The sequence below is a fragment of the Larus michahellis genome, chromosome 4 (genome assembly GCF_964199755.1).
Source record: "Larus michahellis chromosome 4, bLarMic1.1, whole genome shotgun sequence".
Classification (NCBI taxonomy): Eukaryota; Metazoa; Chordata; class Aves; order Charadriiformes; family Laridae; genus Larus; species Larus michahellis.
The window spans coordinates 51,157,412-51,171,010 of NC_133899.1; the positions used below are offsets into that span (position 1 = coordinate 51,157,412).

The 13,599-nt window shown below is 41.7% G+C and overlaps 1 protein-coding gene across 4 annotated transcripts in view; it reads right to left on the minus strand.

Annotated features, from left to right (window-relative positions):
* UBR1 (ubiquitin protein ligase E3 component n-recognin 1) overlaps positions 1–13,260 on the minus strand; it is a 66,925-nt gene extending 53,665 nt beyond the window's left edge. For 2 of the 4 annotated variants that reach the window (XM_074584694.1, XM_074584695.1), the window contains exons 1-2: positions 12,921–13,138; positions 234–490 (exon numbers count right to left, since the gene is read on the minus strand). In XM_074584694.1, the coding sequence (XP_074440795.1) occupies positions 234–490; positions 12,921–13,010 (347 nt within the window). In that variant the 5' untranslated portion in view covers positions 13,011–13,138. Of the gene's footprint in view, positions 1–233; positions 491–12,920 lie in introns of all 4 variants that reach the window. The other 2 variants (XM_074584697.1, XM_074584696.1) reach the window with 2 other exon arrangements.
* Positions 13,261–13,599: the final 339 nt, after the last annotated feature.

The window sequence follows — 13,599 nt, forward strand, 5'->3', positions numbered from 1 at the left end:
CCTTTATTATCCTTTACATTTCCTTCCCCATTTCTCTGCCAGAGCCTGCTTTTCACGTGCAATTTTCCTCACATTAAAGTGGTTTGAAATGTGAAGCAAATGCCACTGTCAGTTAAGCAAAGACCTACCGTGACACAAACAATGATTAGTTAGCAGTGCGACTAATTTTATTAAACCACTTTGCCGCATTATCTCACATGGGAACACTCATGATAACATACCTCCATTCTTACCTGCAAGAGTACGTTGTCTCCCCTCCTTTGAACACCTTCCCACAGAGCTGTGAGGTTCCACTTTGTTGTAGTTTCTCCAGGAACATATCTGGGTCTTCCCCAAACAAATAACATTCCAGGGGGTATAATACTGCTGCCTGGACCATTTCTTCTTGTTTCTCCAGCAAGGGGTCCATTTCAGCTGAGTAAATATTTGGCACATGTTTTGCCAAGCACTGTAAAAACGTAGCTTGGAAGTTGAATCTTTCATCACACCACTGCAAGAAAAGTACACCCATGGATAAACATAAATGAATAAATAAATTTAAAGGTAATAGATTAAGTGCTTCTACTGCGAATCCAGAATTCTTTTCCACATCAGAAGTCAGTTCTGCAAGCAATAAAACCCAAGAAAGCATGGCTTCTCAAGATTTTCTCTGCTATTTTCCTTTCAGTACCCACCACAGTAACCTCTGCTCCCTTGAAGTCATCTACTAAAACACTCTGAGGCAAGAGTTGGCAGGTGCTATGCTACTGTAGAGCAGCCCGCGCACTAATTAATCTTCAACTACGTGCTTGACAACTGGCCAGCCAATACACAAACCTTGCTGTTTGTTCAGCTGCTGACAAATGGAAGGAGCAGCAGCAGCACCGGGTTTCCCTGTCTTAGCTGGGAAATAAGTTTGGGATTCATTCCTTAGCCTGCTGATAGTCACAAAACGTGCAACAACTGAATGGCCTTTGAAATTGTTACCCTTCTGTAAAATCTTGTTGAAACTGGTCATCTGGGTTCAAGAGTTACTGAGGGAGAAAGAAGCGCAACTGACTGTTTCAGGTTAATATCCTTGGGACGCCTAAACTAAAATGCTATTTTATATTTATAAGGCAATTAATAAAAGTACTTATGTTTTGGCTTGAGGTTCTTAAATTAAGTCCCTAATTTCAATTGCAACTACTCTAGTTCTCTGAACAGTTCTCACCAATTGCTCTATTTCTGTCCTTCAAGTCTGAATATTCTTCCTTTCACATTATTCCCATTATTCAGAAATAGCTTTTGTTTTTCCTCATTGCACATCAAGTAAGTTTATCCATCAATGCTTCTAAAACAACCTCCTTTCATGCACAACCTTGATTTATGCCCAAAAATTTATTTTTGCAAGAAAAAAAAAAAAAATATGTAACTTCATAAATAGCTCAAGGGAAATTCCTCTAGGCCAAGAATGAGCAAAGCAACCAGCAGAGAGTTCAGATTGAGAGAAGGCTCAAAGTAGCAGACTAATCAACTTTTTTAAAAGGATGAAAAAGCACAACATCTTACATGAAAGGCAAAAAATGCTGATTTCTCACTTAAAATGAAACCTACATCAATTGAATCAATGGATTGCCCCCCCCAAACTGATGGAGATAAGAGATTAAATAACAGATCTATAAGGCTACAGCTCCCCAGTTTACTACCTAGAACCACAATTCTCCAAAAAAAAAAAAATTAATCTAGAACACATGCAGTACAAACTGCTGCAATCCCAGTACTCTGAAAGCCGGATCTGCAATCATGTAGAAATTGCATACCTGTTTTCTGAAAAATTGTATGTCTACCTAATATAGACAAGTACAAAAAAACCTGTCTACTTACAAAATCTAAACAGAAATAGAAGTGAGATACCAGGTTGAAACAGCCTCGATTAACAATAATATCCGTTACCCCAAACTAATCTGTTAAAGGAGATTGGTTCCACATTGTAACTACTCTAAACACTTCCTTTATGGCTTTAATAAAACACACTACAGTTCTAATATGTTTAGTTTTAGCCTGAGGCTTCTACAGATATTTTGGCTATCAATCTTCTTTAGCATTACCCTTAGGTAGTCCATTATTTCATTTATCAGAGTGATCCATGAACTCAAAGTTATGGAAAAAAAATACATGGCAGACACTGATGAAAAAGAGAAGCCATGGATAATGAGGTCAAGCAGGAGAGCGAATTTGTCCTCAAATCATCCTAGAATATCCTCATTTTATAAATGCAGGTTGACCAGTCTAATCAGATTTCTTGAATCACAAAGCATTCAACTGATCCTCAAATATCTGAAAATGAAGATTCACCCATGAAGTGACAGGAGTAACTTATTTAAAATACAATTCTAACAAAAAAGTCTAGATCAAGAACGGATTTATTACATGAGCAGTAAGCACCACTGTGATCACCATATTGGTCATAACAGCTTTAGCATAGACATGCATGTAATATATAGCATTCTGCATACATACACACACTCAAATATATAGGTATGTATTTATTTTTACATATTCACAGTGGTAAGGAACAAAAGGGAAAGGAAACAAATTAGCAGATTGCCTTTTATTTTTAATAATTTGTTCAAATTTTTCAACTACCTAGCAACAATTTTTTAATAAAAATTTTATTTACCTGGGACATAAAGACACCAAATTGTAAAAAGCAATTGTAAAAAAATTGTAAATTAAATCCAAATTTCTCAAAAACTTGCATAGTAACACTTAAAAAAGAAAAATATCACGTTTAGCTGGGAGCTCTCAGAAAGACGTCAAATTGTAAAAGGTAACTGAAAACTGAATTCCTTGATCGCGTGTTTATTTTTTTGCAGGTCTGATTTAATGAGTGGAAGTAAATTATTCCTATCATAAAGTCAGTCCATAATTCAACTTTCCTCCTTAAACGTGTTTCTTCCCATAACTTGTTTTTGTTTTTTGTTTTAACTTACCTATCCCGCATTATGGCTTTAGCGAGTTCCCCTCAAACTGTATTTGTTCAAATGGGTGTGTGTGACCCTTTGGCATGCTCCCTTCCCAAAGCACAGGAGAATCCCTGTAGTCTGTAGCTCTTCTATCTTAATAAGCCATGCTCCCAAGAGATGGTGTAAGTTTAGCTTCTGTGTCGTTGGAACAGAGGACATCATAGCTTCAAGAAACAGGGGAAAGCTTTCCTGAAAATCTGCCAGAAGTGTAGAACGGGTTCTCACACAGTCTAACTCATAAGCATTTCAAGTATTCCCGTGCAAAGCTTTTAATTCTATTTAAATGTTGTCCAGAGAAGGAAGTTGGGAAACAGAGGGAAGAAGGGAAGCAAAAGAACTCTCAAGCAGGCTGGCTGCCTTTTGGTAAACACACTAAATTATATCCTCAACCTATACATCACCCAGGAAATATCCATTATATTCACAAGAGAAACAAGAATATTCATTTTCCTATTTCTAAAAGCTGCACCAGGCTAAACTTCAGACCTATCCCATACCCTCTGTGTCTCCTAGGAGAAGCAATTTACTCCTTGCATCAGAGTCTGTTTAGCATACTATATTCAACTGTATAAAATTACACACAAAATCATCAAAAAAATACAGAAGCTGACAAATAAAGCACTCCCTTAAGTTCAGACTGACTGTCCAATGCTAGCTTGGTCCCCTTGTGCACACATATTGAAATTCAGGTTTGAATACTTTGATTAACACTTTGAGCAGTCCCACCTTCCCTCTGCTCACTCACTCCTTTACACGTCAAGTGCTCAGCTGCTACAGATATGAAAACCATATGAATTAATAAATTGTTGGTTTTTCTTTATTGACTGGCAAAGAAGAAATAAAATATTGTATTATCATCAAGTTCTAACCATCCTATGCACAGGATGAGCTGGGAGTCTAGAAAAGCCTAAGAGCCGTGCGAAACAGCAGCAAGCAGAGCCGGGGCTTGCACCGCAGCATTCTACCCAGCACTGGCACAGGCTGCCCTGAGAGGCTGCAGAGCCGCCATCCTTGGACATACTCAAAAGCCAACAGGACATGGTCCTGGGCAACCTGTCCTAGGTTGGGCAGGGAGTTTGGACAGGACGACCTCCAGAGTTCCCTTCCAGCCCCAACCATTCTGTGATTCAAATACCTTCACCAGGAGAAATATTACTTCTTTCTCAGTTTCTAGTAGTCTTTCAATTTCTACCACAAGTAAGCTCGACTTAAGAGAGCTTAAGTAACTTAAGCACTTAGCTCTACTAAGTCATTTTCCAAATTTGATGCCACTCAAAAATGAATTTGAAGCAGTGTACTGAAAGAGGCAGAGATCATGAGACAGCGCAATTAAGATAAGAACATAATCATGTAACTAAAACACTACTATCGGTTGTCTCTCCACAGCCCCCCAGTGCTCACACCCAGTCCCCCAGGGCCCACAGACTGTAACTAACAGAGGAAAGCCCAGAGGAAGCAGGCCTCAATACGCTCCATTCCCATCGACACTATTCCACTGGAAAATATTTTTGGGCTGCAAGGTGAAAATTACTGAATTTAGGAAAAAAAATCACCTCTGCATACATTTGGAGTAAGTTAAGGCTTACCTTCAAATTTTAATTCTGAAATTTCTGTGCTTTTAAATATCTGGATTGGCAACCTTAGTAAAGTTCTTTTGGTAGGTGTTTTTGGTCATCTTCTCATTTTTATTAAGTTACCTGAAGAAACAGCCATGCAATCATATGGACCATACAGTCATACGCATGGCCGAGAAATAAAAGAGCCACAAACAATGACCAGAATGAGCTCAGGGAGTAATCACAGCAGCAGCACACAACCACCCCTCCTGTGGAGGGAGCAACATCCACCTCATGCCGGTGGGCATTCCCAGGTATTGAAAACAGCAGGCAGAGGTGACACTTGGGAACCGACATTAACAAAAACCATATGTAAAAGACATACATAGCCTCCTGTGTCTTCTTTTATACTTTACATCTCTATCCTTCTCCAGCCTCATCTTTATTCTTCCTTCAATCAGGCCTTCCTGTCACATTCTCCTTTTTTAAAATAACAGTAATTCTTAAACTGCATGAAAAAGGGAGATGAGGGGAACCAGGAGTTGCAAAGCTATGTTTCTCAAGTGTAAGTGGTTTTGTCAAAAAAGCAGAGACAGCATCCATTTTGTCCAAGACTTTTGATTTGTTCCGTATAACAAAAGCAGTAATCTATAATTTTTAAAGGCTCTTCAGAAGAGTATGACTATAGAAGTGGTACCTCACAATACCACTTGAGAAAGAATCATTAGAAGATAATCTCTTGCATGGAAACATGTCTTCCTCTGTGGGATCAGACTACTAATATTTCTTCCCATGCGTAAGCACACAGAGATCTTCCAAAAAGTCAATTCCAACTAAAAGGACAGTTTGTAGGCTTTTTTCAAACCCTTTAAATAAGCATCACGTCAGAAAAGGTCAGAGGATGAAGAATTACACTTGCCTACAAATACTGCTATAAAAAGAGCAAAATATCTGTCGTTGATATATCCAATATATCCGTACCCAATGTTGTCACTCACAAACGCATTCATTTGTGAATACTGCAAATAATAATAGGCATGAGCGCTAAGTATATACAGAAACAGAGAAAAAAAAAAATCACTTTTCACCTATAGCTCAAGCGTCAAATGAAATTTCTCACCACTATGACAGAACTTCTTCATCATTGCAACAGGTTTATTACGTACATTAATTCAGTAGCCATTACTTCCATGACAGTTTTTGATTTACATTCTAAGCACAGTTCTGTTTGAATTCTAAAGTCTTTTCAAATTAACAGTTTGCATTAGGCAATACTATAAAAAGCAGCTCTACTTTAACTGCAGTGATTGACACACTGATCTTTTAGTGCAAAAGTACTGCATAAATTTCAAGACTACATTTTTAGAAATATACATTAATGTAATCAGTGAAAAGAAGGAATATTAATATTTATAAACATTAAATAACAAATTATGAAGGAATAGACATTGCCAGTAGCACAAACTAAAACCTGTACCTGGTCCAACATTCAAGTTTAACAGAGTAGTAAAAGAACTTAGTTTGTGCATGACAAATCTGTCAAGCATGAGACGGCAATACCAGCTGCCTGTCAAAACAGCTGGTAGAAGCAGAATTTTAATAGTAAATCGATAAAATGCTGGGGACACATTGATTTCAGGCAGATGCCATTCAACATTAATACCGAATGCAAAAGGCTGCTTTACTTTAATGCACAGAACAGCTGTTAGTAGTTAAACAGAGATTAGCAGGACAACAGATCCCAGGAAACTTTTATTCTGATATTGTCTATCCAATTGAGCAACCATAAAAGATATTTTAAAAGGATAAACATGCAGTAGTTCTTTGATAAATATGCAGAATACTTAAAATTTCTTTAGAAAGCAAACTTCAAAAGATTCTTGAACTAACATTTTCATATAAGGTTCTGCTTTTAAATGTTTAGTTCAGTTTTCCCTTCTGATTATTTTAGTTTAAAATTCTGTTTTCTACTGCACTGAAAATAAGATCCAACTGCAGTGCATAACACCTAGGCATTATTTTTACTAAAAATAACAAGATGACAAGGCAACCTATTTCAACCTCAAAAGATACATATTCCCCAAAGAAGAGGCTTCAAAAATAAGCACTAGGAATTAATTAGCATATTTGTTCTTCCCTGCCTTAAATCAAACTGAATTTTTTTAGGAGCACAAATTCTACTATCTCAGGAGGGGCACGGTTCAGGGAGATAAAACGGAAGCTTACTCTAGCTTTTTGTCACTTAAGCACTGCGTAGCTGTTCATGATGTGTTTCACATTCTCCGACAAAGTACAGCCGATGTTTCAGTAGAGAACCTAAGCTTAAAAAATGACGGTTTAGAACTCAATTACAAAATATCCGTTTTCTAACACGACAGTCACATGGCTCCTTTATATTAACATAGCTGGTAACCAGCCACGTACCAAACTTTGGTCCGCTCTGCAAGAAGCAAATTTGGTTTCAAAAGTTATTTTGTATTGGCACAACATGGGTAACATTCAAGACCATCTAACATTGTCCTAACAAAACATCAACTCTGACCTAAAGACATAAAAGAACTGTTTGATCTCTACATTCATTTAAACTTTGGCCCCTAAGCCAAAGCAGGGTGCCAATTAATGTTAAAAGATGCTTTAATGATGCAGGTGTTTGCCCACTGGGAATGAGACTTGTAACAGCACAGACTACTGAAGCTTTTTCTACAGTAGAATCTTACCCCAATTCCAGCAGTCTCCAACAGCTAACAGTTTAGCTGAACTAGAGCAAACTAGTGATAACCAGAGAAGCAAAAAAGTAACCGCCAGCACCAGCAGCTACTGCTTTGGCTGCTGGACAGTTAAAACTAATGTCATATTCAGGGTAAGCAATGCCCAGAGCCAGGCTGTTCAACGTCCTTGAAACTGCAGGCCAGGTGTCAGTTTTAAAATCATACTCACCTCCAATATCACTGGAGTGCAGCTTCAGTTGACAGGGATCAGCACGTGGATACAAACAGGTGGCCAAGGAGACATTTCAAGTGAAATCATGGCCTGTAGTTCTCTCTCTGCCACGCTGCAGATATCATACTGCCTACCAACTGAACGCTCTAGCCTAAATACACTACAAAATTAGCAGGCTACTACTAAGTAGGTTCAACAGGCAAAACAAAATAGCCAGAAATTCTAGAATTCCCAAGTCTTTGAGGCATGCAATCTAAACGCCTTTCATGTTCCAAATTTTTTGGTCAAACCTGCGTTAGGTAGATAGCAATGTACAATTAACACATCAACACTACAGGAAATAGGAATTCAGTATCAGGCATTAAATATACAAAATACATATTTTGTAAAAATAGTTATTCTCCCTAGAAAAATCATCACCTTTGCAGAGTTATTTGTAGCACTCTTGTGAGACTTGAAAATAGAACTTTTTGTTTAAGTTCTGACCATTGATATAACAGATCCTTCTTATTTTGTTTCTAAAGAAACAAAGGAAAGGCTTTGATTCCTTCCTTGTCTGATCCTTAACACCCATGCTGTAGTCTCCTACCCTTGATGGAACAGAGTCTCTATCAAATTTCTTAGCATCAGACTACACTTCAAAAATTGCAGCTATGGTGGATATTTATAAAGTAGTAATTCATTACTTTGGTATAGTTATGTTTAAAGAAAAAAAAAAAGCAAAACCAGAAAGTGACATATGTTTATACCAGGCTTTTGTATTAATGCTGGTGTACTAAAACTCGCCTTGCACCCACACAATTTTCCATTATCATGAATTTTAAGATCCCTTGTATACATAGTCTAATTCTGCAGTGAATTAATGTGTAATAAAATTCAAGTCAATCTATCTGTATCTAGCACTAACTCAGCATCTCCCAAAGGCCTTCCCTTACACAAGAAAGCCAACCTGTTTATCCCTAGCTTCTCTACTGCTCTGGGATCTTGAAGACACTTAGACAGTTGCACGATATCAGGAACATCCACCTGCAGCTACATTCTCCTGGAGCCACATACCTCTCACAGCACAATAACAGTATAACAGCCAAATTACAGCAACTGTAATTTGTGCCCTTTTTGTGGACTTGAGCAAAGCTGACAGATGCTTCCACAATCACAGTTCACTCCTGCACTAACAAAAGCCACAAAAATTACTCCAGTTACCTATTACAACTTCACAGACTCCACTTCTTGGACACTGATACAAGTGTAGAGTAGACAGTGTTCTGCTAATACACTCCGCTGTTCTAAAAACAGTAGCTTTGACTAGATGCGATTCAGGGTTTATTTACACAAAAGGATATGCTGGTTTACCTAAAGATGAAATTTTAAACTAATTTAGCTTAACATAAACTGATGTAAAATTGTATGGACGTGTCATCTGGTTGTCGTGGTTTTGGCCAAATTGGCCAATGGCCAGCAACAGATGCTCCCTCCGCCAGCCTCTCGTATACAGAGAGGAGGAGGAGAGATAAAGAGAGATTTATGAGTTTAGAAGAAACTAAACTACTTTAATGAAATATTAATAATAAAATAAAAAGGAAAATAATGAAATAGATACAGAATATACAAAACCGTATTAAGCTCCCAGGATGACATCACCATCAGGCACTGGGGAAGTCCCAGGCTGGACTCAGCAACAGGTGGGAACTGGATTCCACAGATGGAGTCAGGAACACATGGATCGGGATCAAAGGCAGATGAACAGACAGGGTCCTCCTTGGATGTCAGCCACTGAAGGAAGAGACTTGACCCTTTGATCCCTCAGCTTTTATACTGAGCATGGGGCAGATGGGATGGAATATCCCTGTTCGTCAATTTTGTGTCACCTGTCCTGTCCGCTCCTCCCCACAGGTGGGACCCCTCAACACTTTTCCGCTTCCAACCCTCCAATGGGGCAAATAATGAAATTAGCTGACCTTGGTTGTTATAGCAATAAGTATAAGCAAGAGCCTCTCTGCGTACCATTCCTTGGCACAAACTGTCTTATCACTCTGAACGAACTGTTTTAGACACAACATGCTGTTAATTTCAGAGAGTTAGAAGAGGCCTAGCTAAGAAATAAAATTACTGAACAGAAAATTGGTTCTGTTTTACCTCAAACCAGGACACTGGTCTAAGCAGGTTCACTCAGTTCAGGAGAGGTTAGATTTAAAACTGAAAGAAATGCCTGACTGATATTTCATTAATCTCAAGTTTGAGATATGTGCATATGAATATGAACGTCCCCTCCATATTACTACTTGATTACACCACCGCTATAGAAGTAAGGCTTCTCATATGCATTTTCTCAACAATATAATAGCATTGAATGGCACAACCCAAAATCTGAAATAGTTTGTAACGCACAAGCACCTGCATCATGTTTTGCTTTCCAAGATTAAGTGGTTTTCCTTCAAGTTATTTTCCTGCCTTTAAAGAAAATATCCTAATAATAAAGCTCTTCGCTTCTTGTACACCACTACCCTGCTTACATTTATACTTTTGTACAGGAGTATTGAGTGATGACAAAAGGTGGGACTGATGAAAAAAATCCCTTTTCTTCACAAGTATTACTGAGAAGGTACATGTACATCAAAATTTTAAGATTTTGTATAAATTAAAATCTTTGAAATATTTTAGTATCTACAACCTGGCTTGTATATTCCAGATAGGCATCACCAAAGCAGGCAGGAGTCAAACCGGAATTTGTTTAGAATACAGATGGACAAACAACTAAAAGGCTGGGTCCAGCCTGCAAAGCAGGCTTTTATTGGGCCACCGGCAATGCCTGCTAGCCAGCTACTAGACAAGCCAAGTCCAACCCATCAGTCAGCCAACAGCAATGCTGTTGGGAAAGAAAAGAAAGTAAACTTAAGTTTGGTAGACAGGGTTTACTGCAGTACCAGTGCAGCCCAAATTCAGCCCTCTCTCCTTCAGGGCAGCTCAGCTCAGGAAGCAATACAACCAGTATAAAGAAAAGGGCAGAGACAGGACCTGACTTCAACTAACACAGTGAATCACCAACTCGGGTATTTCCAAGCACAGTCATCCAACCCGAAGAGTTGGAGTTAAGTGCACAGAAGAAACCACAGAGTTGGGCTGGGTGCAGAAGAGTTTATTACCTGAGTCATCACCATCCATTCCAGAATCAGGCTGGCACCTGCAGAATCATTTAGGTAATCCTGCATCATGTACCCAGTGCTCTGTGAAGGTTTATTAGTCATGCAGCCAGATGTGGTGCTGCACTGCAACCAACTGCACCCAGAGCCAGAGATGAAAAAGGAGAGCAAAAGTCGGTCTGACTGGGCTGATGCCAAGACAGATTTGACAACTTCAGTAAGGACGAAGCTCTCTCCACTCAGCCAGTTGTTTCTGCTCCACATTCCCTCAACTTCCCAATCCTAGCACAACAGCGAAAGGACATTCAGAGTAGCTGTGCACGGTCAAAACACAAGTCAGACAAGATACGTTAGTTCCACCTAATTAGTATCAGCTTTAGCACAGCAGTAAATTGGGTGTACTACTTCCAGATTACAGCTTTCTCTGCCATCAGTATAGCCAGGTTTGCAAGCAACTTCACGAACGCTGTCAGACCCAACCTAAGTCCATATCCCTAACACCCCTTCTCCCTTAATATATGCCCCATACTCCCTGTCAAAATTCCTGCAGTTTGCTTGGATACATAGCAGACAGCCCAACCTGGGTGGCCACCCACCTCTCTTGCAATAACAGTAATTCTAGCGCAGAGTCTCTCAATTGGCTGAAACCACATAAAAATTAAGACAACGTAGTTGATGAGCATCAACTTTGAGCAGATGAGGATCTCTTTAACATCTTTCCCCATGTTTTTCACAATACCACTATTATGAGTTTTACACATTGCCTGGGTTAATGCAGCCTCTTATGTCCCCGAATAATGGAAGGCTGATTGCATTGTTTTGCTGCTGATTGCAACTATCACTCACAGTACCTCTCTGACTCTACACATGGCTCTCAAGCTTAGGAAGTTGCCTGACTCAGGCTGCATTTTTTTGAAACTACAATGCAATCGAATTACATTTTTACTAGTTTAAAATCAAATTGCTTTTAATATAGGAAAAAAAAAAATCAACACATAGACCTGTTATGGCCACAGAAATATACTTCGCTTTAGAAATGGCTCTGTAGTCACAGACTGCATTCTTATGATTTGCAGAGACCCTTATAATTCTGAGAGGAAAGGTACGACGAATAATTGTTGTTGCCCTAGCACTACCACCTGCAAGAGAAGTTCCATGAGTAAACATCTCTCTAATTACATCTTCCTCATTTTATTAATGGTGTGTAGCATCATGTAAAAAGTAGCTATTCCACAGGCTTGCCAGTGCCCAACTTTTAAACATCCACAGTCAAAAGTTTCAAAACCACAGTATGTATTCGGGTTGTTGCAGGAAAATATAACATAGAATGCAGTAAAATTTCTGCCATGCATTTGGACTCCCTTTCTTAAACTGACAGCCTTTGGGTTTTGAACTCCACTAGCAAAAATGTTTGCAACATAGTAATCACTTCGCAAGGCTGTGAAGGAAAGCACAGGAGGCCCTCACCTACTTTCACTAGCCAGATTCAGCACCAAGTTGTGTTCAGTAAGGGAATATTGAATCCATAGGTGACTGAAGTAATTCACAGAGAGGAGAATTCTGTTCAGCAAATGAACAACTGTCTCCATCTACATCCTTTCTAAACCTCGCTATTTGTTGCTTCATTCACACTCTGCAGAATGATAATCTGTTACTCGGCCTTTTTTGTTCCACAGTAAAGTCACCTTTAATTAGGAAAGGTAAAGCCAGAATAAAAATAAAAGGTGCATGTATACGCTGCGGCGTTTTAAGGACGCGTGATAGCCTTTGCAGCTTTCTAAAGTCTGATCTCGTCTAATTACCGAGAGGTCAAACGAAGAGAGGGGAATGAAGGCGGGGGGTGGGTGATGCTGCAGGGAGCTGGCGACAAACCTCTTCCCTCCGGGCCGCCTGACAGCGCCTCGCCGGGCCCAGGGCAGGGCTACCTCTCCGGGGCACGGGCCGCCAGGGCCGAGGCCGGGCCGGGTGCGCAGGGGGCAGTGGGCCGCCCGCCCTCCTCCTGGGCTCCGGCCCCGCTGCTGGCCATCGCGCCTCGGCAGCTGCCACCGCCGCCGCCCGCCGGCAACAGTGGGCATACAATAGCGCGTCCCGCCCCTCCACACGGCGGCCCCACCAGAGAGGACACGGCCCCCACGGCGCCGCCCCATCGGGCGGGGGCCGCCGGCTCCCCTCCGCGGCGGGCAGCGGGGCGCCCCACGGCCGGAAAAGCTAGACGGGTCGGCGGGGTGGCAGCGAGGGCAGGGCACAGGCTGCCCCCGAGCGGGGGCAAGGGGAACCGCGCCGGGCTGCAGCCTCACCATGGCTCGCTCCTGGGGCTGCGCGTGGACCCTGCCGCCCGCTGCTCCCGCCGCTGCTGCTCCGGGCCCTCCGTTGCCTCCGTCCGCCATTTTGAGAGCGAGGGACGCGACCGGCGAGGCCGTCACCGCCCGGAAGGAGCCGCCACCGTCACCCGGCCGCCGCGCCGCGTCGCCTCCACAGCCCGCCCCCCGCGGCGGCCCGGGTGGCACCGCGCAGGCGCCGCCGGCCCTACGCGCATGCTCCACGGCGCTGAGTCGGTGCGGGAGGTCAGCGGTGCAGGCAGCGCTGTCCCAGAGGCGGTAGGGCGGAGGAGGCTGAATAGGCTGAGTTCGGGAGGTGCGGTGAAGCGAGCGCGGTTGCCTTGGCCCGGCCCGGCCCGCTGAGGAGCGCTGTGAGGGGCTGAGGAAGGCCCGGAGCCCGGGAGACCGAGGCGGAGTGCTTCCCCGGGATGTGTGAGGACGGTCGGCAAAGCGAAACTCGCGTTGGTTCCGCCCGCGGAGTTACGTGGGTGAGGTTCCTCTGCGGGCCCTTAAACCGCAGGATGCGGGTGTTCGCTCAGGGCCCTGCATTAATAGCAAGATAATAAACGTTTTAAGTAATTTTCCTACACAATACTGCAGTGTTACACTATTTCAGTAGACTCCCATTTCATATTTCAGCATGTCTCCTATTCGGGCT